A 24,575-nucleotide genomic window follows, 5' to 3' on the forward strand; every position below is an offset into this window, starting at 1 on the left:
ATATTTATCATTTTAAAGTTATCATCTGTATTTCTGATATGGTGGGCTTTTCAATAAACGCAGATGAGAGTTGTGTAGCTAAAATGCATTTAATGGCTTGGTGTGTTATTAGGAATGGTTTGGCCTTTGGGAGGAAGAGATCAGTCTGTTTCTAAGCCACGTGTTCTGTGTATCTGTTCAGTCATAGGTGTGTCCCATCCCATGCTGAGTAATTCATTTCGTAAAGCACAAAATACATTTACACGCTACACATTTCCTCCCTATTATGCACAGTTTTGTATGCATTAGGGACTTTATGGCAGGTAAGAAATCAGTACCACCACCATTTTTATTATTAATGTTGACCAAAAAGTGTGCCACAAAATTACAAGGAGGACACCGCCTGAAAGATAATTGCACTTCAATCTATGTAATCATCTAGGAAGATGACATTCAGGTCACTTTAACATATGGACTAAACTAATGGCCCCGCAGCCATATTTGGCCTTATATAGCAAAGCTTCCTTTACTTCTCTGTCCTCCAGTTACACATGTTACTCATACAACTGATCCAACGAACAATGATTGTGCTCGTCTTCTAAATTGCTGTTGCAAACCTATAATGGCTTCCAATTCCAGTTTGGTGAGCCAGGCATATAAGGCAGCCAAGATGAGGCTGGTGACTGGGGTATAAGCTGCTGATGTGAAAAATGTCCCCAAATCAAGGAAAGTTGGTTCTACTTGCCTTCATTGTTCTGAGATGAGATTTAGAGAAAGGAGCATTTGAAATGGCTCTCAGTAGGTGAACCATTGCACTTTCACCCAACACAGTCTATTTCTTTACCGCCCGCTCAGCTTTAAGACAACATCTATACTGCCCATGTGTCTAAAAGAGGGGAAATGAGAAGGAAAGAATAACCCCAAAAAGTTTAATGCTACTATTGGGAATTATCATTTTTTATGTGTAGTGGTATTTGCCTTACAAAACACTGCTAGACCAGAAAGTAGCTAATCTGCTTCACATTTAGGCTTGCAAAGCCTCCCCCCCGCCCACACCATTCGCCAGAATGTAGGTACAGGCTGAGAAAACTTAAAATAACTGGCAAGGTATTGTTATATTGCTGTAAAATTTGAATATTGTTAAAGTCATTTTTAAACATTTTTATTCATCAGGTGAATACTTTTTCATAGTTTGGGATATCTGAGGTGACTTTCTTTCAAAACCATTGTGCATTTTGTCCATGAAAAGCCTAATGCAAAGTAAATTCCTTTCCCCTAAACACACATGAATTTGTCCAAGGCACAAATATAATCTACTTGGAAATTATGCATGGATTCAACAATGACCTTATCTGACAGAGCAAGGGGTGAAAGCAAAACCTCTCTCACAGCTTTATCTACATAAGGCCTTCTGAACACCCCAGAGCTGTAGCTAAGAGGATCAAGCATTCCTTGCATTTAAAAGGGGGGAAATGAATTCTGATCAGCCTTAAATTTCACTTCTAGAGCCTGCTCTAGAAGTGAAATTTAAGTCTGATTAGAATAGTGAACCCGTGGTTCTCCAGGTGTTCTTGGACTCCAGCTCCCATGAGCCCCAGCCAGCATGGCCAATGGTTATGGAGAATGAGAGTTGGAGTCCATCTGGAGGGCCACAGGTTCACCATCTCAGAGGTAAACATGTTAGATGATCTCAGGCAGTAGGGCTAGAAAACGAAACCTTGTAATTCTGCTACCAGTTAAGACTTGGTAGAACTAGTCTAGATGAATAGGGCATTGGTGTAAGGCATTGCTATTGCTTCATATTCTTTCCGCCCACCTTTTGACAGTTTCATAGTAACTCAAACAATACCTTGCTGAGGCAGACTACAATCCACAGCCCAATACACCCAGCAAAGTCATTCTATCATTTCCAGAATAAGGATATCATGACCCAACTCACTATGCTGATGCAATGGGCAGACAACATTTATGGGGAGCACCATGAAGGAACCTGGCAAGACGTGTCTGAATGCTGTTGTGAGATGGCTCTCCACAAGTTAGCACTGCTTTGTGGAGGATACATTTCTTATATGGGAAGCATACAGCTTTTGTGTGTGCACATTGTAATGTGAGAAGAATGTGTCTGTGTTTGCTGCCATCTATGTCAATGGGGGAAAATAGATTGGCAGTGTGTTTAGGCTGCAAAATAGAGGTTTGTTCCCATTACGTGAGAGAGGGGAGTTTGTGGTGATAGCTATATGTAAAGACCCTTGGTTGGGGGCATTTGAAAGTGAAAGCTAGGGATGTAGAAAGCAATTTTATCACCTTTAGATGGGAGCAGATGGGGCGGGCAATTTTTTTAATATGGTATTGGAATATTATTTTATCAGCAATCTTGATCCCATTGTGTGTCAGATTGTGATAACAGTACGCCTCTTCCAAAATGAGACAAGATTCTAATATCCAAACGTCAGTTTTAAAGTTGATCAGGGCCACTAGCCTAATTTTAACGTTAGCAGACTTCACATAATGCTGACTTCTGCCATGTCACTCTAAATTTAACTAGCTGCATTTTGAAGTTTCCATTGTGTAAGTGCATCACCTTTTCTTAAATTATGCCTCATCAAGCAAAATTAATCTACTGTTATGCACCTGGTAAAAGGGCATTTCCTTTATGAATTTGGATGCAGATTCTTCCTGCTGAATGATGGCATCTAGCAGTGACTTTTAAAGGCCTGCCACTGGAGTCATGTTCTAAGCACAATGTGCTTTAAATAACTTCAATCACTGTACGTTATATTGGTCTTACATAAACAACACAGGCACATTGTTTTTAAAACTAGCTGAATCCTAAGGGTTTGTCAGTGTTGGGTGGAAAGTTGTAAGTTGGCAGGATTTCTAAAGTCACGAAACAAATTTTCAAGCTGCTTTCAGATCTTCAGATTCAAATCCCCCAAAGTAATGTGCACAGCTATATTGTTCACAAGAACCTTCCTTTTTCCTTAGCCAAAATATCCCAGGCAGCATTGATGAACATGATCAGCCACTTTTGAATTGTTACCTTTTCTCACTTCAAGCATCTCCGTCCCTTGTACTCAGTCACTTTTTGATTTCTTCTAGGGCCAACTGCACAGAGATGGCATAACCAATTTCCCACAAATACACCATGCTAAAAGCATGTCACAGCACTGGGGCCAGTTCAGGTGTAGGTGGGTGAGGATCAAAATAGATGTCACCACAGGTGGTCTGAAGTTCAAGCAATGAATCGGGGAAGTGCAGGTGAAGGGCCAGAGGCACTGAATGCACACTCAGGACCAGGTAGAAGATGTAGCTTCAAGGCAGGAATAAAGACTCAAAGGTCCAGATGTGAGGTCAAATGCTGTAACGGCTCATAATCTGAGGCTAAAGTCCAGAAACAGCTGCAGGCGAGTAGGCAGTGTCCTTACACTGAAAACAAGTTGCTAGGACCCTGAATGCAAAACTTTTTATAGATCCTGGTTAGCTTGGAGAGTCAGCTGACAGTATTCAAACTGGATAGTCTCCTGATCTTTTTAAAGATGGAACTGTAGCCTGGAGATTGCTCTTTCCCCAGTTGCTTAGTCCTGGGGTAGCCAATGTGGTACCAGCCAGATATTGTAGACTGCCACTCCCATCAGGCCCAGCTAGCAAGGTCAATTGACAGGAATGATGAAAGCTGTAGGCCAAGGCACAATGCTGTCTATCCATGGTTTAGTTTGCCTGACCTCCAGAGAACCCACTGTGTTGGTGGTGCAGGAGGTAAGGTAACAAGAAAGGTAAATTACTTTACAGAAAAACTTATAATGGCTTATTATAGAAACAGCTTCCCACTGATTACTCCAAGCTTGTTTTATGTTTGTGTTTGAGGAAACAGATGATTGCAATAGGGAAACAGAATGCTGACCAGTGTGTTCCCAAATGATGCTGTAAAGGTAAAGGGACCCCTGACCATTAGGTCCAGTCGTGGACAACTCTGGGGTGTGGCGCTCATCTTGCTTTATTGGCCGAGGGAGCCGGGGTACAGCTTCTGGGTCATGTGGCCAGCATGACTAAGCCGCTTCTGGTGAACCAGAGCAGCGCATGGAAACGCCATTTACCTTCCCACTGGAGTGGTACCTATTTATCTACTCGCACTTTGATGTGCTTTCAAACTGCTAGGTTGGCAGGAGCTGGGACCGAGCAATGGGAGCTCACCCAGTTGTGGGGATTCGAACCGTTGACCTTCTGATCGGCAAGCCCAAGATTCAATGGTTTAGACCACAGCGCCACCCACTCCCTTATGTCATACAGGTGTTATATGTGTTGTGTTCAGTGTGTTGTGTTCATTGACCCCTGAACAGGCTACAGACCACCCCATATTTTATACTCCCCATTGAAGTGATTCAATCATAGACTGAGCCAAAGAGTGAAAATTTCAAACAGCCCTGTTCTCTTTGGGTTGGATCCAGACTTCAGTGTTTCCTTCCCACTGAAGTCAGTGAGGTTTACATCATAAGTAATTGTTCAAATTGATATCAGTGGGACCCAACTGAGTCTGAATCCATCCTGTTTTCATGTTCTACAATTAGACCTCATCCATCTATGAACTTCTAATGTGATTGGTTATCTAAGGTGTTATTGTTGTTAATAATAATATATGCTTCACTCCCACCACCAATGTTAAATACCAGTCATACAGAGTTATATGGGTATCAGCAAACATGGACCTTGCCAGGTAAGGTGGTCTTGCTAATCCTGCAGTGTTCCATTTGGACACAATGGTGCCCTGAACCAGTACGCTGACATCCAAAAAACCTGCCTAGAAATGTTTTTCCCAAAATCTCCAGAATGGACCTCCGCCTTTCACAATGCCAAAAAAAAAAGTGTATTCAAATAACATATAGAAATCTTGGACTGTTTTACATTTAGACAGATTTGTTTCTGGATAGAAAAGTACAGTAAAGATGCTCTGAGTTGTTTGATTCCCCCTTATCTTTTTCAGCCAGAGGTTATTAAAGACCATCATTAGTGTAACCTAATGTACCAAGAAATTTAGCATACATGTGCCTTGCTTCATGGGGGCTCATAGCACTGAAGGATTTGTTTATGATGGGCATAAATTATTCTCCCTGTCCAGGATAAATAGGATTGATATAAGTGCACCTGAGACAATAATGTGACTACCAGTGTGCTTTCCTTCTGTTCATGAATAGATCAAGACAGAGGTGAAGTAAATTCATGCAGAAGTTTAGCCAATGGCATGTGAAGTTACTAAAGGACGCTAGGCACCATTATTTAACTCTTGCCATATTCACACACAAAAAAATGAGATGAACATGATATTTAGATAATACTAGCACCAATTATCTATTTAGAATTCATTTTTGCATATGCACCCTGCAAATTCATCTGCAGTGGTTTTTAGATAGTGTTTCAATAAACCATGGGGTTTCTCATCAGCCTATCAATACCACTACACATTAAAAATGATAGTAAGACTAACAATGGCTTATAAGAGAGCTTGTTCAGATAGAGGACTGCCTTTTGTAAACCAGGACATATGGTTACTCTAAAACAAATGTCAATTTAGTCCAGCACCCTACTTCCTATGGCAACCAAACATATGCCTAGAGAAGCCCACAAGTCCTCTTGTTGCTGCGCTGTAATTTCAACATGGGGCTTTGATATTGCCATCATAGCTTGTAGACATTAATAGATTTATCCACCATGATCTTGTGTAATTCTCTTTTGAAAGTCAACTAAGCTAATTGCTATCATCTATTATTATTATTATTAAAAATTCTATACTGCCCTTCATCTAAAGATCACAGGGAGGTTTTCATTATAAAAACCCAAAAATGTGAACCACTGTAACAAACAGGAACAATCACACACACCAGCTTAAAAGGCCATAGATTGACTAATTAGCCAAAGGTCTGGGGGAAGAGGAATGTTTTTGCCTGGTGCCTAAATATATGTAACGAAGGCACCAGGCAAGTATCCCTGGGAAGAACTTTCCACAAGCAAATAGTCACTGCAGAAAAGGCCCCTTGTTGTGTTGCCAATCCTTGTACCTCTTGTGGAGGAGGCACACGGACAAGGGTCTCAGATTATGATCACAGGGTCTGGGTTGGTTCATATGGGGAGAGGTATAACCTGTGGCAGCAAATGCCAAATATTAATTATGCACTGCATGAAGAAGCACTTCCTTTTGTTTTTCCTAAATCTCTTTCTTTCAGTTTCATTGGATGATCCCAAGTTCTTGGGTAGAGAAAAATGCCTCTGTATCCGCTTTCTCCACACTGTGCAAAATTCAAAAAACGTCTTAGTTGTAATTCCTCCCCCACTAAAAACCTCCAATATTGTATGTTTTCCTCATAGAGAAGATGCTGCAGTCCACAGATCATTTTGTTTGTCTCTAGACAGTTTCTTTTGCCTTTGCTGGCTTGTAGATCAGGCTCTTAAATTCACTGCCCATAAACTCTTCTCTGCAAATAGGACATTCAGGTTTCTTCTCGTAACCACAACTGCAGTAAAATTGCTTTCGAACGTATCATTTCATACAGCACCATTTCAAAATGAATTATTTTGTTTTGGTGATGTCAAACTAATGTGGGTTGATCATATTGGCAGTGCATTCAATATAGACTTTGATGTGCAACTTTAAGACAGGATACTTTAAATTTAGTTGCAAAGGGGGAAGATGGTTCTGAAGTCCAATTTTTTTGTTACTCAAATGACACAGTTCAAAGCCATATAGATGGCTATCTTAAATGGGAGCAGATGGAGAGAAATCAAGGTAATTGGCATTGATTTCTTTTTTTGAATGGCTAGAATAGGAATTTAGTTCAGACTGGCTTGAAAATGAATTATAAATGTCCTGGTGGATGTTCATGCAAAATGCTCACCTGCTGATGCTGTGAATATATAAGTTGTGTTCACTGCCTTTTTATTTTATTTTAATTTTTTAGGTGGTTTTGAGAAAACTGATTGATGGAGTGTGGTTGGATGCAAAACTATCAAAGACAGTCATGTTAGAATCATAGTTATTTTGGGGGGAGTTGGAAGAAACCACGAGAGTCATCTAGTCCAACCCCCTGCAATTCAGGAATCTTTGCCCAACATGGAACATAACATGGCAGTTATTTTGTATGCCTCAATGATAAGGCTGCAGTCCTGTACACACTTACCTAGAAGTACGGCCCATTAAATACAGGAGTCCTGTTAAATACAGTGGTGCCTTGGGTTAAGGACTTAATTCGTTCCGGAGGTCTGTTCTTAACCTGAAACTGTTCTTAACCTGAAGCACCACTTTAGCTAATGGAGCCTCCTGCTGCCGCCACGCTGCCAGAGCACGGTTTCTGTTCTCATCTTGAAGCAAAGTTCTTAACCTGGGGTACTATTTCTGGGTTAGCGGAGTCTGTAACCTGAAGCATATGTAACCCGAGGTATCACTGTACTGATATGAGACTTACTTCCCTAGGTGACTCATATACAGTACCTGAAAAACCACCTGCTCTATTCACCTGATTGGACAGGCATGATAGATGCCCTTTTTAGAGTGCCACAGTTCTCCATGATGTGGTGATTTGTGAGAGGACCTTCTCAGTATTGGCACCCCACCTCTAAGTTGTGAGAAATGCCAATATTGTTGCAGTTTTGATGCTAGCTAAAAACATGTCTATTCTGCCAAGCATTTGGCTAAACTGATGCACCTCGTTTGTCTGAGGCAGTTATGTTAGTATATTGCCTGGTTGTTGTTTTTTTGCATTGAATTGTATTTAAATGAAATATTATGTCATTGTATTTTAATGTTGTTTCTTTTGCTGGGGTTATGTGAACAAAGCAGCGTGGGTTGTAAATAATTTAAATAAAAAACAAAAACAAAATATATACGGTAATAAAGAGACCACAAGGTTAGGTTATAAAGCAGATAGTCTTATATTAAAAAAACACTCAAACCAGGGCTTTATAATATCAAATACTCAGTCTCCTCTGATCTATTTCTAGATCCAGGGTGTGTGTGTGTGTGTGTAAAATATGGGATATGGCTGTTCCCAGATGGATTGGCAACCTAGATAATGCAAGATTCTCCCCATGAGAATGAGATGGAGGGGATAAATATAAAGAGACTAAAAAGTATAGCCTGCTTCATCTTTTTTGTTTTGTTTTCATTGTCGCGAAGAAGAAATGTAGCCTAGATGTTGAATAATTAACAAGAGCAAGTTAGTGTTAATCAGTTGCTGTAATAAAAATGCAAAATGTAAGAGGGAAGAAAATGAGACACTGTGGTAAATGCCCTGTTCTGGCTTATTTGGGAAAGTGCAATGTTTGGAGTTTGGTGCAATGCCTGTGAATGTGTGCACATGCAGTTATGTGTATATTATTAGAAGTGAAGTTGACACTCTTCCCCACCACCACACACAGACCAACAAAGATTGTAGCAAACTGATACCAAAGCAAAACACGGAGGCAAGTTTTTCTGAATAGGAAGATTTTGGCATTCAAGGAAATCGTTACATACATAGTTTCAATGCTGTATTGTTTTCCATACTTGGTTTCAATCAGACTCCATGATTTCATATAAGGCCTTGTCCATATCTGCTAAGATCTCCTGTGCATGTAGCTTGAGTTCCTTGAGCCACCCAACCAATTTATGGGTCATTAGCACAGAGATAGCCAACATGGTGCCCTCCCACTGTTGTTCAACTCTGACTCCAATCAGCCTCAGCCAGCATGGTTAATGCTGGGAGGGATGATGGAAGTTGTAGTCCAACATCAAATGGAGGGTTTCACTTTGGCTACACTCACACTGGGAGAAATAACAGGGATATTTTGAGTGGTGTTCAGCTGCGTTTTACTCACAGTAGACCCAATTAAATTAAAAGCCCTAACTAGTTATGTTCACTAAGTTTTAAAATGTCTATTATATTGTGCTTGTAGAAGCCAGTGTAAAGACAATGAGGCATTTCCCACTGTCCTCCCCCCAACACCTGCCACAAATCCAGCCCATATGTTGAGCCCACATGTTGTCATCACAGAGACAGAACTCAACTAAATGGACCAATGATTTGACAAACTAGAAGGAAGCATCATTTGTTCAGATATATTTACCCATGGTGAACAAACAGCCTATACTCCCAGACAGGCATAGGCAAAATCGGCCTTCCATATTTTTGGGACTACAGCTCCCATCATCCCTAACTAACAGGACCAGTGGTCAGGGATGATGGGAGTTGTAATCTCTAAACATCTGAAGGGCCAAGTTTGCCTATGCCTGCTCCAGGACATTCCACTTTTAATGCACCTAATGTGCTAGGACTCATTGAACCCCTGGCATAGAAAACTAGTTGCAGGCTTACGCTTCACCTCAGAACAAGTCCTTCCAGGTACAGTATTTGGATACCAACAGCGCCTGCTAAAGTTTCTCAAAAATGAGTAATGACATCAAAATATATGCTTGGCCAAAGCAGATATATACATGAAAGCAACAGCTTAAAGTGGCAGTTCATTAGATGTTTAGTTGGCCATACTGAATCTTGAAGCATAGGTCAGCTGCCCATGTTGATGGCCAAGCATAAATTGGGCATGGAAAACCTTGGCTACTGTGTAATTACTTTGAGAAAGTTGCAGTGCTTCCTCACTCGGACTTCTAACTCCATTAGAAAGCCAACATAAACACTTCACCCTCTGCTTATTTCTCACAGGGGTAATGCGTCAAAATTATGGGCTTAATCATTATTAATTCCTTTGATATTTATCAATTGCACTAGCATTAATCATGATAAACACCTCTGGTATTAATGTGGATGTCATTAGTATAGCACTTCAAGTTTCTCTACTGCTGCTCAGCCTTCATTAACTGGACCATTAGTTACAAGGTGTTACCTTTTGCGTAAACAACTCCATGTTTCCTGTGGTGTGTGTGTGTGTGTGTGCACGTGTGTGTGTGTGTGTTTTAAGCCTTGCAGTTTTTCATGACCTTTATATGATGCAGTAGGGTGGATTGGATATATCACACATATACTGTGAGTTCTCATGGTATCCACGTGAGAGCAATGAGTGAAATTGCTATGCTGAATCTGGAGCAGCTTCTCATGTCAATCCACCACTTGATCACCATTTTAATGTTTGACATGTGGTTAGTGAAAATATATAGCACCAAATCAATCTCAGAGTGGCCTCAGGGAGAGAGATTACAAGACTCATTCCAGCCACATGGAAATGTTCTTAGTGGAACATTAAAGAGGCAACAAAGGCTTAAGCTGGTGATTTGTTTGGAATGATAGAGGAGTGGTATGAGGAATCATACTACTCCTTTAACATTGCTGAAGTTGTTTTATAGTGAGTGTAGCCGTTGGTCCATGGAGTATACTGTTCATTTGCCTGCTTTGAATGGCAGTGGCTCTCTAGACTCTCAAGCAGAGCTTAACTGGAAATTCCCACAACTGAACCTGGAGCTGTCACTTAACTGTGTAACACATGAATTCTCATCCATGCAGGTGGAATACATTGTCATACATAAAGCAGAATCTTGCGACCTCTTGGGATAAGAGGTTTACTTTGATTTATTTTTTCCCATGAGACTAGTGTCCAGTTAATTAGATCAATGTTGTGTTTTCCTTGATTGGGAAATAAGCATATGGGGGGGGGGTTAGAGTGGAGAAGCCAAAACTCCGCAAAATGCAAAAAGTATAGTCTGTGGCATTTCCATATGCAACTCAAATGTATGCAAGACCATTCACAACAGCAACGGCAATAGAGGGAGAGGAAACTCTGGTCCTGATTGAGGCTGAACCTAATGGAATGGTACCCTTCACATCAGCATGAAAATGTCATGGGAGATTGAACTGCTCTCCTTGTTCTTTATGTAGCTGATAAAGTGGCTCTAGTATCCAAAGGCTTTTACCTCAATAAATTAGTTAGGCTTTAGGGCAAGGATGGGAAACCTCCTCCAGTTTGAAGGCCACATTTCCTCATGGGTCACTTCCTGGCAGCTCCCTGTCAATGGAATGCAGGACCAGAGCCAAAAGTGGGCAGAAGAACAGATATGACAGCAGCCAGGCAAAAGCATTTGAGAGAGCAAAGTTGGACTGGGAAGGGTTGCAGCTTAGTAATTAGACATGGCTTGGGTACAGTCTTAAGGGCCCTGTAGAAAGGCTTGGAGTGCTGCATTTTGCTCCCAAATCCTGGCATTCACCACCCATGCCTTAAGGCAGGCATGGCCAAACTTGTTTTGGGACTACAACTCCCACCTTGCCTAGCTAACAGGACCAATGGTCAGGGATGATGGGAATTGTAGTCCCAAAACATCTGGAGGGCTAAGTTTGGCCATGCCTGCCTTAAGGTATCACAAGACTGTCTCCCCTCCCCCCAATTTCCTGTAATGGCAACACTGAATTGTATAATACAGTCTTCCACCTTTACCGTAATACCACCTCTGCAATTCTCAGGATGTCTGAATTATAGAGCAATTTAACTGGCTACTTCATGGCGTCCCACTTAAATGGACTTATATACCTCTGGCCTGTGAACTGCCCTCTACAGAAGATGAAGGTCTAGATCAAGCGCCCTGTCTCTCATTTCCTTTACTGCACCAAAGGAATTCAGCGTTTGGCTCTTTCTGGACAAATATGCATACATAATCTTCCTTTGAAAGCTGACAGCTACTCTGAGCCATTATGCCTTCAAAATCTCTCTGCATGTAATGCAGATATCCTACTCCCAGAGCTTGCATGTTGGACTTTGAGAGGTATTTATCTCCCCAGGAACTCTGTTTAATTTAATATTGGATTCTGTTGCTAATGTCTGTAAGAGTCCTCAGAAGGCTATATTTATAGATGTAGCTCCTTCACTGGCTGTGTCCTGCTTCCAGGCCGTGAGGGATGGGCAGTCATATAGCTCTCATTAACAGTAATATGTTTGGCAGTTTGGAATGAATGGACAAGGCTCATGGCTTTTATGGCACCATGCAGACTCTTGGAATGGGCTGTTTTTAGAGGAGACAAGATTATTGAATTTATGGCAACTCTCTAGCCTCTTCTCACTTGACTGAAGATGTTGCACGAAGGCCTTTCTTATATATATTTTCAGCAGGATAATATATATTTTTAAAAAAATTGTTTTCTCTGCGTGTACTGGAGTTCTCCTTCTCATCTTGAATATCATTGTGCTTTCTTGCAGGCTGTGACCTCATGAACCATGGCATCCTGGCTCTTGTCAGCTCCATTGGCTGTACGTCAGCAGGATCCCTCCAATCCTTGGCAGATGCTATGCACATCCCTCACCTCTTCATACAGCGGTCAACAGCTGGGACTCCAAGGAGTGGCTGTGGGACCACCAGGAGCAACAGGAATGATGACTACACACTCTTTGTACGCCCACCTGTCTACATCAATGATGTTATCTTGAGGGTGGTCACAGAATATGCCTGGCAGAAGTTCATCATTTTCTATGATAGCGAGTACGGTAAGTGTTTACTCTGTGTCTCTCTTTGTGTATGTAAGGGGTAATTGTTATCATCAAATCTGTGTAATACTATTAAACGCAATTGCATTAAGATCCTTAAAATCTTCCACTAGATTACATCCCTCTCTAAGCATTTTATGACAGCATTAGCATTTCACATAATCCTTAGAATTAAAAATGTAAAAAAACAAAAACCCACAGCCCTTTGCGATTTCTGAAAGCCATCAACTTTTATGGCTTTCCTTGATAATGCCTTTGATGAGTGCCAAATGGGGTAGCTAAGGGTATTTTTTCTTCATATGTGACACTAAAAAGCATTTTGGGTGCCTTTTATTTGATTTTCTAACCTAGAAAAATAGCCATCCTGTGTGAATGATTCTGCCTTTGTTTTGGAATATCTACATATTATGCCCATATGGGTTTATTGTACTCCATCTTCACTGTCTCCATAGCTCAGCCTGTGTTTTATCTTGAGGTAAACTTGCAACCAGCTGTAACAGAGATAAATATTCACTTTTTTAGTTTTAACACCTGTATTTCAAAATATAATGATTACATTGAAAAAAATAAGAAGAGCATTCCCCCACTCTTATATCATGTCACGTATGAATGTTGTTCAGACAGGAACAGTCTGCAAGAAAAAATGAATCAACATCCCAGCCAAACCAGGTTATTTTTTAACTTTCCTCTTTATAGCCAATTTAAAATAAAGTTGACAAAAGTACAAAATGACCCAACTTTCATCTAGCTCCCATCTTTGCAGTATTTATGAAGCGTCTTTGTGTCAGTATGAGGAAATTGACTTTAAAATGTCAATTTAGATGGCAGTATATGTGATGTAAAAGGGATACAGGTGGCGCTGTGGGTTAAACCACAGAGCCTAGGACTTGCCGATCAGAAGGTTGGTGGTTTGAATCCCTGTGATGGTGTGAGCTCCCGTTGCTCGGTCCCTGCTCCTACCAACCTAGCAGTTTGAAAGAACGTCAAAGTGCAAGTAGATAAATAGATACCGCTCTGGTGGGAAGGTAAATGGCATTTCCGTGCACTGCTCTGGTTTGCCAGAAGCGGCTCAGTCATGCTGGCCACATGACCCAGAAGCAGTACACCGGCTCCCTCGGCCAATAAAACGAAATGAGCGCCGCAACCCCAGAGTCGGTCACGACTGGACCTAATGGTCAGGGGTCCCTTTACCCTTTACCTTTATATATGATGTAGTCGGAGATGGGGACTTGTGGCCTTCCAGATGTTATTGGACTACAACATTCATCATCCCCAGCCAGGCTGGCAAATGGTCATAGATGATGGGAGTTGTAGATGAGCAACATCTGGAGAGCAGCAGGTTTGCTGTAGTTGGTTATCTTCAAACTTTGTATTGCTTGAAGCTGGGCAGCAAATCTGCTTCTTACCCTAGGCATTGCTATCAATTTGGTGGCTCTTCTAGCATTATCTGATGTACTCCATTCCTTTAAAAAGATGGAAGAAGAAGAAGAAGATAAAATATAGAAAGGAAAAGGATCCTGCTGCTTTGCTACTTTGTATTGTAACTTCAAGCTGGTATAAACTTTGAGAACCATTAAAATTCCTGGTCATGATATTATGTCAGGATACATCAGTCAAGCATGCTGCTCTGTCCTGGCTGCAATTGGTTTTTTATTTTGTTTTTATAATTGTAACTATTTCATCTGTTTTTTAATATTTGGACAGTGTATTGTTCTAACCTGACCTGGGTCCTTATGGTGAAGGCTGGTTAAGAAATCTTTTTAATAAAATTAATGGGGAGGTAGGAACTGTACATGTGGTTCACTGATTACTTCATACTTAAATTAATACATGTAGGATGTCAGTATATATAAGCAAATCATTGGTGTCACATAGCTAAGCAACAGAGCTCACATATTTTCATCACAAGAATCCAATATTGCTCAACCAATCTACACCGACTCTGTCATTTGAAAGGTCTGAGTGGTAGGAATGCTTTGTTTAAAAAGACTTACATACCAAGATGGAGTGATGGTAACATTCGAAAGAAATACCTAAAGTAGAAAAAAACACATTCTTGTTCAACTTCTGACATAAGATAAAATAGTCACGTGGAGTCCCCTTGCCACCTATACAACCCATCAATGTCATTCCAGCCAAGCCTGGCTGGATACTGGTCTCCCAGGAGCCTGTCAGTGCCTCTACTCATATTGCTAGGAAGAGGGCCACAGTGAATTCATTGTGAAATGCTTCCCTTCTGAAGATTAAAGCTTGTGGTACTGAAGCTCATTCAGATAATGGAAATAACGATAACAAGTATTATTGAGAATGGACCCTGAGTGTTTTACTGAATAAGGCACAACAACTCATCAAATGCATAGCTACAATACAGTGGTGCCTCAGGTTACATACGCTTCAGGTTACATACGCTTCAGGTTAAAGACTCCGCTAACCCAGAAATAGTGCTCCAGGTTAAGAAATTTGCTTCAGGATGAGAACAGAAATCGGGCTCCAGCGACGTGGCAGCAGCAGGAGGCCCCATTAGCTAAAGTGGTGCTTCAGGTTAAGTACGGACCTCTGGAACGAATTAAGTACTTAACCCGAGGTACCACTGTATCTGCACATTGACCCCTGTTGATCTCACTGAACCTCAATTCCAGGTTAAAATAACATTAGGAAGGGACTGTTTGCACAGGTTTTATCGTAATGGGTCTTATTTTTATTTTATTTATATCCCACCTTTCCTCCCAGAAGCCCAAGATACTTGGTTCTCCTGTCCAGCTTTCCCCCTCAAAACAACCTTGTAAGATAGGTTAGACTGAAATACAGCAACTGGCCCAAAATCACCCAGTGTGCTTCATGCCTGAGTGATGAGTTGAACCCTAGGCTTCCAGGGACATCATTGGGAAAAGAAAAGGCTAAGGAGTAAACCCTACGCAAATCTGGAGTGGAGTCCCCAAAACGGTTGGATTGCGTCTTGTACACCTCTGTCTGGCAATACCTGCAGCCAAGCTGGTTCCAAATGAATTGCTCTGCTTTCCTTTTAGACCACGTCAGCGACGCCAATAGGGGGGTCTTGTCATCTGGGCAGTGCAGGGCCTTCATACACACTGCCCAGGCTTGCACCTTGGAGAGATCACTGTGGTGCTACTAATACAGCAAAAACAATGCTGGAGGCAGGAGTTATGAGCTACCAGTCTCTGCAGCAACAGCAGGAACTGTGATTCTCTGGCAGTTTGACTTCAACCCAAGTGGTGCACACCATTGTCTTTTGAGGCAGGTGGTTGCCTACAACAATTTGTTAGTTGAGAGCCAGTATGGTGTAGTGGTTAAGAGTGATAGACTTGTAATCTGGGGAACCGGGTTCGCGTCTCCGCTCCTCCACATGCAGCTGCTGGGTGACCTTGGGCTAGTCACACTTCTCTGAAGTCTCTCAGCCCCACTCACCTCACAGAGTGTTTGTTGTAGGGGAGGAAGGGAAAGGAGATTGTTAGCTGCTTTGAGACTCCTTCGGGTAGTGATAAAGCGGGATATCAAACCCAAACTCTTCTTCTAATACAGGGCAGTTTCTATGTGTCTTACAATCATGTTTACAAACACACACTACTCTTTTTTTAAAAAATACGCACACCAATGGCTATCAAAATTTAACAGCAAATCGATACCTAAAACAACAGCAGCTGTAACAGAAAGCAAGCAAACAAAAAACTTATCAGCAGCCCTCAGAGACACTGCTATAAAGCCTTAACACAGCTGGATCATATTCCATCAAACGCTTGGGGGAGGAAATTCTTTTCCTGGCACCAAAAAGATGGCAGTGTTTTGTTTTTAAAGTGAACATTGTTAGACTGAATTACATATTGGTAATAAGAAGACTTGTGTTTACATTTCCTTTATTAGAAATAATGCACCTTCTTTGCTCACGTTATTTAATTTCTCAGTTTTAAAGAAAATACTTAGCTGGCATTACTGAAATTATTTCCAGCAATATTCTTGCTGCATGAGGAAAATAAGCTTTTTGGTGTTTACAGTGAATCTCACTACAATAAAACTGGGCTTGCATCCAGAATAAATATTATGCTCATCCAAATACCTCACATTATACAAAGGTACTGCATTCATTTGCATATCCATTTATCAATGTCATAGGTTTTAAGTTCAATACACTGGAATTGCATTTGACTTTTATCTTGTCTATCAGTGATTGCCTTTCATTAGAGAAGTGATGGGGCCTAATTTATATTTGGAATTATGTATTTCTGCAGTGCAAAGTGTTATTTGCATTCTGTTCTGCTTTGTAAAATAGCAAAAAGTCTGTCTGAATGCAACTGGACCTATTCATTTGATTTATTAAGGGGGCAAAAGAGAACAGTTCTTATTATTTCTGGTTGATAGAAGACTCCAGTCTACTTAAAATTATCTTGCCAGCAAAGAAAATAGAAGCCTTCGAAAGATGTTATTATTTCCATATAAGTCCTAATTAGCTGGCTGAAAGGGAAATGATTCTGAAAGCTCACTTCAGATCCACATATAAGCAATACCGTCCATTGACAGTGCATTTCAAATGAAACGTTAAATTGTGATGAGTATGGGAAACAAATAAAAACATTTGCCTAATAGAAATTGGAGCATCCATTCTAAATAAGTTAGCATAATAGGATAGGGGTCATCATCATATTGGTGGGAAATGTTTAACGCATCTAACTTTTCAACAAATGTTTCCAATATAGTCAGTTTCTCTGTCACACATTAGAACAACACTCCCACCAGATAGTGATGGACTCCAACTCCCATCAGTCCCAGTCAGCATGACCAATGGAAAAGGATGATGAGAGTTGTAGCCCAACAACTTCTGGAGGGCACCGGTTTGAGAATGGATGTGCTAGCGGCGAACATCACGTTAAAATATAAGGCTTTGCAGACAGAAGCTAGCTTTGTTCTCAGCGTGTCTCGCTTGTGATAGGATTCAGATGGGTCAAAACCTTCCCTTAACTCCAGACACCAATTGATTGGTTCATTTGGTTTTTATTTGTATGCCACTTTTCCACAGAGAGCGGTGCTCAAAGTGGCTTACAACAAACATCGACTTATCAAAATACAAAGCACAGTGATGGGGGTGAGAAGTTAAATAGGGTGAAATTCAAATAGGGCATGTTGGGCTGTTGGAAAACAAGCCTTAACGGTGGGGCTGGCAGCTCTCCCAGGCTCTCGAGCTTGTTCACCGGTGACCTCCCTGGCTGCAATCCCCGCAAGTCCAGGGTAGATCTCGATAGGCAACATTTCCCAGCGTGGAAAATGCACACCCCCTCCCTCCTTGCTTCCCTAGCAGGGAAAGAAGATATAGTGGTGCCTCGCAAGACGAAAAGAATCCGTTCCGCGAGTCTCTTCGTCTTGCGGTTTTTTCGTCTTGCGAAGCAAGCCCATTAGCGGCTTAGCGGATTAGCGCTATTAGCGGCTTAGCGGGCTTAGCGGATCAGCTGATAAGTGGTTTAGCGGCTTAGCGGATCACCTGATAAGCGGCTTAGCGGCTTAGCGGATCAGCTGTTAAGCGGCTTAGCGGATCAGGTGATAAGCGGCTTAGCAGATCAGCTGTTAAGCGGCTTAGCGGCTTAGGATCAGCTGATAAGCGGCTTAGCGGCTTGGGAAAAAGGGGGGGGGGAGGAAAAAAACCCCACAGGAACTAGCAAGACATTTTTGTCTTGCAAAGCAAGCCCATAGGAAATTCGTTCTGCGAAGCACCTCCAAAACGGAAAACCCTTTCGTCTAGTGGGTTTTCCGTCTTGCGAGGCATTCGTCTTGCGGGGCACCACTGTAGTCAGAAATCTATTTACATCTCTTTATTTCTGACTTTACAGCACTACAGAAAACATGTCCGATCAGTTCAGACTCCGTCTAGCAAGTCACTCAAACTTCCTTTACAAATGCAACAGGAAGGTCTCATATTACACACAGAGCAAATTCCGGTGAATCGCCCTGTGAACTGACTGTAACATTCTTTCCCACAGTCAGCCACATCATGTGATGTAAACATCGAGCTGGCAGTTTGCAGCTGCATTGCTCTCATATCGTAACAAGGTTCACTTTCTAAAACCCTGGAGAACCAACCATTGCCAGTTAGTGCATGCAGTTCTGAGCTAGATAGACCAATGATCTGTCACAGCACAAGGCAACCTCCTAAATAAAAGAAAATCCCTTTCTATTTCTTCAGAATCATTCTTTTTCTGGAGTGTTTACTTTTAAGCCTGCAAAGCCCTCGGCTGAATTGCCATTCAGCCTCTGAAGCTAACTTTTTTTAAATGAAGATTCTCCACAAATATGATTTTGATGAGTGCACATGCATGCGTACACACACTTACACATTTCCATTAGTTTCTGTGTCAAATGGCAGTTTGGTAATTCAGCAACCTCCAAATTTTATTACTAGGATTTCACTTCTAACAGTTTGATAATAGTGTCAAAAAAAAAATGCTTTCACCCATATGAAGACATGTTCTTTAACATACCCTTAAGGGCTCGTTTTAAATGCAGCAGCTACTCTAAGCAATCTGAGAGCCTTTAAAACTACAATTACTTTCCACACACACAGGGGAGTATAAAGAATGTTAATTATTTTAACTAATCCTTAAAAGAATGATTATAGCACAGCAACCCAGGAAACAACAATATTTTCTGTGACCAATGATTAAAAAATAAAATGATAGAAAAATATTGGTGGTGTGCATATGCAAACATCAAGATATGCGAAAAGGGGTTTAAAAAAATTCTCCAAAGTAGGGAACCTGCGGCCTTGCAGATGTTGTTGAATAACCAACATTGCCTGCCAGTATGTCCAATAATCAGAGTTGCAATCCAGCAATATTTGGAATGCCACAGGTACCCCATTTATGCATCACATAATCTCAGCTCAGTTCCCTGAATGATGAGACGTTCCAGGGATGCATCCAAGTTTGTATCCAAGTTTGGTTTTCCTTGCCATAAAATGTTTGGTTTAAACCTTGAAATCAAGACCAGTTGATTCCCACCCACCCAGCCCCTTCTCCATGCAGCACATACACACAGAGCCCTAAATTCAGAGATTTCAAACTCTCCAACAAAATACTTCAGACATCTGCCAACATTTAAATCTCTTACAAAACATATAAGAACAATTGTAAAATGTATCTAAAATAATGTAAGATCTGAAAATGCAGCTCTCTTTAGAATCCATGGCAGCAAAGATGTATTAATACACTTCAATCAACACAAAGCAAATCCATTGGGGCGGGGGAATAACTTACTACTTGGTAATCTGTCTTGGGCCACAGTGAGTAGAATCCATCTTATTCCTGTGCTGCAGATTTTTTTCCTGAACACATTCTTTTTAAGGAAGACTGACTTTTTGGTATTTTTCTCTAACAGACTGCTTGCTTTCTGATTATGCTTGGCAAGAACACAGTTGAATTTGTGCCCTTTGCCAGGGGAGTGAATTCATCATGAAGAAACCAATCAATCATATAAAAAAAGCCTTAATTGTGGGGTTTGTGCCATTTTACTGTCTGTGCATTCTACAGGCCTCAGATTCAAAGACAGCCATTATCACGGTTTGAAAACATTTATTTTTAATGTTTTATTGGTGCTAAGACAGGCAAAAGTGCTCCATGCATTTGTCAAAAGGTGAAAGGGATAAAATATTTTCCAACACAACCTATTTTGTCTCATTTCTCATTTTCTGTTATGTCGGCTATGTATTATTTTAAATTCTCCTGCCATTTTCCATGCAACATCAAGGGTAGAAAAACTGTGTTCATCTGCAGTTTTGCTCCTTTATCCTCTTGCCTTCTCTCTTTGCTTCCGGCTTTGCATTCATAAGGTCCCGTGTTTTATCTCTGGCTTGGAAAGGCCACTATCAGTCAGTGTAGACAATACTGAGCTACAGTAGATGGATCAACTGCATCCTTTGTTCCTCTCTGAATGCCTGCATTTGGAGACCAGCAATAACTGCTGAATTTCCTTGTTTAGGAGTCTAATTTGCAGGGTAAAAGTTCAGGAAGATTCCCCCTACTAATAAGAGCACCTTGTTGCTTGATGCTTCTGCAGCCTTCCCCAGCCTGATGGCCTCCAAATGTCAATTTGTAACACTTGTACAGCTTCTAAACAGCTGTTCAAAAATCACTGGCTGCATGGTTTATCATTATAGGAATGAAACTAGGTGAGCCACAGGCTCATGTGCTCTATTCTCTCCTAGCATGGGATCAGAAGTGTCAAATCCCATTTTTTACTAACCACAGTTTGTCTGAACCTGGACAAACTGTGGTTAGCTTTTACTTGATTGAAGCAAGCCAACTTCAAACAATGGTGAACATAACATATGAAGAGCCCTGTTGGTTAGGATATGAAGATCCATCCAAACCAAGGTTCCCCACAGTGGCGAGTAGGAAGCCCAAAAGCAGGATGTAGCGACCAGAGAGAAGAGACGGTGGAAGAAGATTGGAAGAAGTTTAAAGAATATTTGAAAAAATACGTTAATATTTAATTCTTAGAATAGCTTTGGAAGTTGATATAGGCTGTAGGGTTAGAAGTAGAAAATAGTGTATTTTAAAATAGTGTTATTTGTAAATGATAAAATGTGAAGATTTTTATGGTAAAAGTAAGTGTGATAAAAATGGTTAAAAATTATGATATATGAAACTGCTAAAGATGAGGTAACATGAAAATCAGATAGGGAGGACTTGGGGAAGCTCACCTAACAATGTTTAGAAAAAATAAGAATAAGACAAGAATTTGTTTGTATTTCGGTTGGTATTGTTTATTTGTGTTATAAAATGAATTTAAAAAAATGGGGGGAAAGCAAGATGTAGATCAGGCATACCCAAACTCGGCCCTCCAGCTGTTTTGGGACTACAATTCCCATCATCCCTGACCACTGGTCCTGTTAGCTAGGGGATGATGGGAGTTGTAGTCCCAAAACATCTGGAGGGCCGAGTTTGGGGGTGTCTGATGTAGATGCAAGAAGCCTTCCCTGTTGATGTGCCATACCAACTGGGAGTCAAAGGCATATTGCCTCTATACCTGGAAGTTCATATAGCCATCGTATTTCAGATGGCATGTCACAATCATGTTTTTGAATGGATTCTGCTGTTGTACGTCAAAGGCTCTCTGTTATTCTCCATGTAACTTATTCTCCACCTGCAAGCTTGCCCTCCGGGTGATCCAAGTTAAAACAATATAAAACAAATAAACAAGATAGTCTAAAGATGGGAGGATGAGCTGGCCAGTAGTGGAATTGACAAGGAGATTTGGTATCATACACATCTTTAAAAGGTGAAACACAATTTTAATAAAAATCCATAAAGATATCCCATGGCCCTTAATCGTTTGCAAATACTTATAATTTTCCAGGGGCTGTTTGTGGCTGTTTGATGACTGTAATATTCTCTAGGCTGTCTCCAGACTATCTTAAAGCTGTTTATTACTCATTTGGCTTCTTGCCAAGTTCCAACATACTCATTTACTTCACTCTGCCTCCATAAACATATAATTAATACAGTTTATCACTGAACTATTTCCTTGCATTAATTCATATTATTCCACCAAAAAAAATATAGCAAGATGCATATGCATTTTGCATTTTATTTGTTGCTGCTTTGACCTTTGTCACTGTCTTGCATTGTCTTTGGAAAGTGTTTGTTTCTTTTGAAAGAGATGGCTGATCACAGCCAGACTCAGGTTTGGGGGAGCCCTTGGCAAACTCCCCTACAAAGTTGGCTTCTTTCTGACATGGGTTGACTAGCAATGCTATGATCACCCCTGAATGGAATGATGTGTCCTAAGCCTGCTGTTAATGTCTAGAATGACATTCTAGTCTGGATTCAACATGGTGTTGCCATTGGGTTTGCTAGAATACCATTGATAAACTATGGTTTGTTAGGATGACAATGAGTTCAAATGAGCATTTGAGTCTTGCATTCCTCTGAAGTATGCTTTCTTTAAACAAGCTATGGTTTGAGGTCGGCTTGTTTTCACTAACCACAGTTTAGAGTAACCAAAGCTTGTAGGGTTCAGACAAACTATGGCTATATCAACAATTGAAGCAAAAGCTTCTAAAGGGGTTGCCCTTGCAGTTGTGCCAGAGGGCAAAAGTGGGTTGGGAGATTTTGAAGATTGCCTAGGCTTGTTCTCATCACAGTCTTTGCAAATTGTTGCAGATTCCCACTTGCTTTTATTCAGTTTTATTCAATTTTGCTCCATCTGTAAAGGATATACTGAAGGAGCGTCTCCACCCCCATCATTCTTCCTGGACACTGAGGTCCAGTGCTGAGGGCCTTCTGGCGGTTCCCTCACTGCGAGAAGCCAAGTTACAGGGAACCAGGGAGAGGGCCTTCTTGGTAGTGGCACCCACCCTGTGGAACACCCTCCCACCGGATGTCAAAGAGAACAACAACTACCAGACTTTTAGAAGACATCTGAAGGCAGCCCTGTTTAGGGAAGCTTTTAATGTTTGGTGCATTACTGTATTTTAATATTTTGTTGGAAGCTGCCCAGAGTGGCTGGGGAAGCCCAGCCTAATGGTGGGGTATAAATAATTTATTATTATTATTATTATTATTATTATTATTATTATTATTATTATTATTATTTTCAGCAATAACAGAAGCCCATAGGAGGCTTACAAGCAGTATCAGTCAGTGGGGCAGGGCAGTGGCACTTACCTGACCTGTCACCAGAAGCACTGTGGCTTGCTAGAAGCTAGAGGGGCAAGGCAGCAGTGATGAGATCAGCATGGCGCAAGCACACTGGTGGAGCCAATCTGGTGTTCTTGCCAGTGCATTTGTATCATGTTGGCATTACCAGTGCCTCACCCCTCTCCTTCCTGGCGAGCTAAAGTATTTTTAATGGGCTTTGTTGTTGTTGTGCTTATACTGCTCTACACTGTCCCGATATAAAAACTTCTATAAATTAGCTGAAGTGAGACCAGTGATGGGAGGTCAGGTAGGCAGCACTACCCCATAGTTGTCTGTTGTTTGCAACAAAGAATACTTATAAAGTAAACTTGAGTTTTGTTTCTCAAATTGTATTGCATTCTGATCAGGAAGTTCAAGTGTGTCTTCAAGAGCTAGTGGAATGGCAATACAAATGAGGCCTCTCGTATTTCAGCAGGGAGGACATTCCACTGATGCCACCTTCCTTTGCTCAATATACAGTGGTACCTCGGGTTACATACGCTTCAGGTTACATACGCTTTAGGTTACAGACTCTGCTAACCCAGAAATATTACCTCGGGTTAAGAACTTTGCTTCAGGATGAGAGCAGAAATCGTGCGGCGATGGCACAGCGGCAGCAGGAGGCCCCATTGGCTAAAGTGGTGCTTCAGGTTAAGAACAGTTTCAGGTTAAGATCAGACCTCCAGAACGAATTAAGTTCTTAACCTGAGGTACCACTGTATATGTAACATGAATCTGACCCCGCAAAGCAAGGAGTGAGAAAGTGTATGTCATATATACAATGAAAACTTTTAGCCATTCCCAAAGACAGCTGGTTGACACAGCGCTGTTAAAATGAATGAACTTGTGTCGGGAGAATTTCTCTGAATCTCTAAGAGTTAAAACCATAAGCAGTAGAAGGTTTTATGGGTTGAATCGACAGTGTTAAAGCTCCACCAATAAAATCTCCCAAGATAAACTAACATTTAAGCACCATACTAAATAAACCCCATTATAAGCCAGCTTTCCCAGGATATAATGCAGAAGATGGTAGCACCATTTCAGAAGAGCTCAAACACATATGGTCTTCTACCAATGCTGCTTTTTGATGACCACATTCAAAATACTTAAGAGTTTGTGAATGTCTATGTGCGTGTTCGGAAGACCTTTGAACGTGTCTGTGTATCCTGCTCTGATTTAGCACCTGGCACCATTTGAAACAGCTCACAGAAATAAAATAAATGTCCATCTGTCTTCTACTAGTAAGGAAGCTAGCTGTTTGAATAAAACAGAAGATGTCAGAGAGTACGTAGTATGTATCCATTGCAGAGTCAAGGGAAATAATTAGCATGAATTTTTTTCAGTGCTGTGTGTGCTCCTTGAGAACTTAAGAAAAGCCCTGCTTGATCAGACCAAAGGCCCATCTAAGTAGCATCCTGTTTTCACAGCGGTAATTAGATCTCTATGGGAAGCCCTGAAGTAGGCCTGAGTGCA

General features: G+C 41.1%; 1 protein-coding gene across 7 annotated transcripts in view; it reads left to right on the forward strand.

Annotated features, from left to right (window-relative positions):
• The window catches only part of GRID2 (glutamate ionotropic receptor delta type subunit 2), an 818,982-nt gene that overhangs the window by 433,151 nt on the left and 361,256 nt on the right, over window positions 1–24,575 (forward strand). For all 7 annotated transcript variants that reach the window (XR_014515533.1, XR_014515534.1, XM_083458633.1 and 4 more), the window contains exon 3: window positions 12,139–12,423. Coding sequence is in view for 5 of the 7 variants with exons in the window: in XM_083458633.1 (XP_083314759.1) it covers window positions 12,139–12,423 (285 nt within the window). In the remaining 2 variants the exon portion in view is untranslated. The remainder of the gene's footprint in view (window positions 1–12,138; window positions 12,424–24,575) is intronic.

Source organism: Podarcis liolepis (genome assembly GCF_965112155.1).
Source record: "Podarcis liolepis genome assembly, chromosome: 9".
NCBI lineage: Eukaryota > Metazoa > Chordata > Lepidosauria > Squamata > Lacertidae > Podarcis > Podarcis liolepis.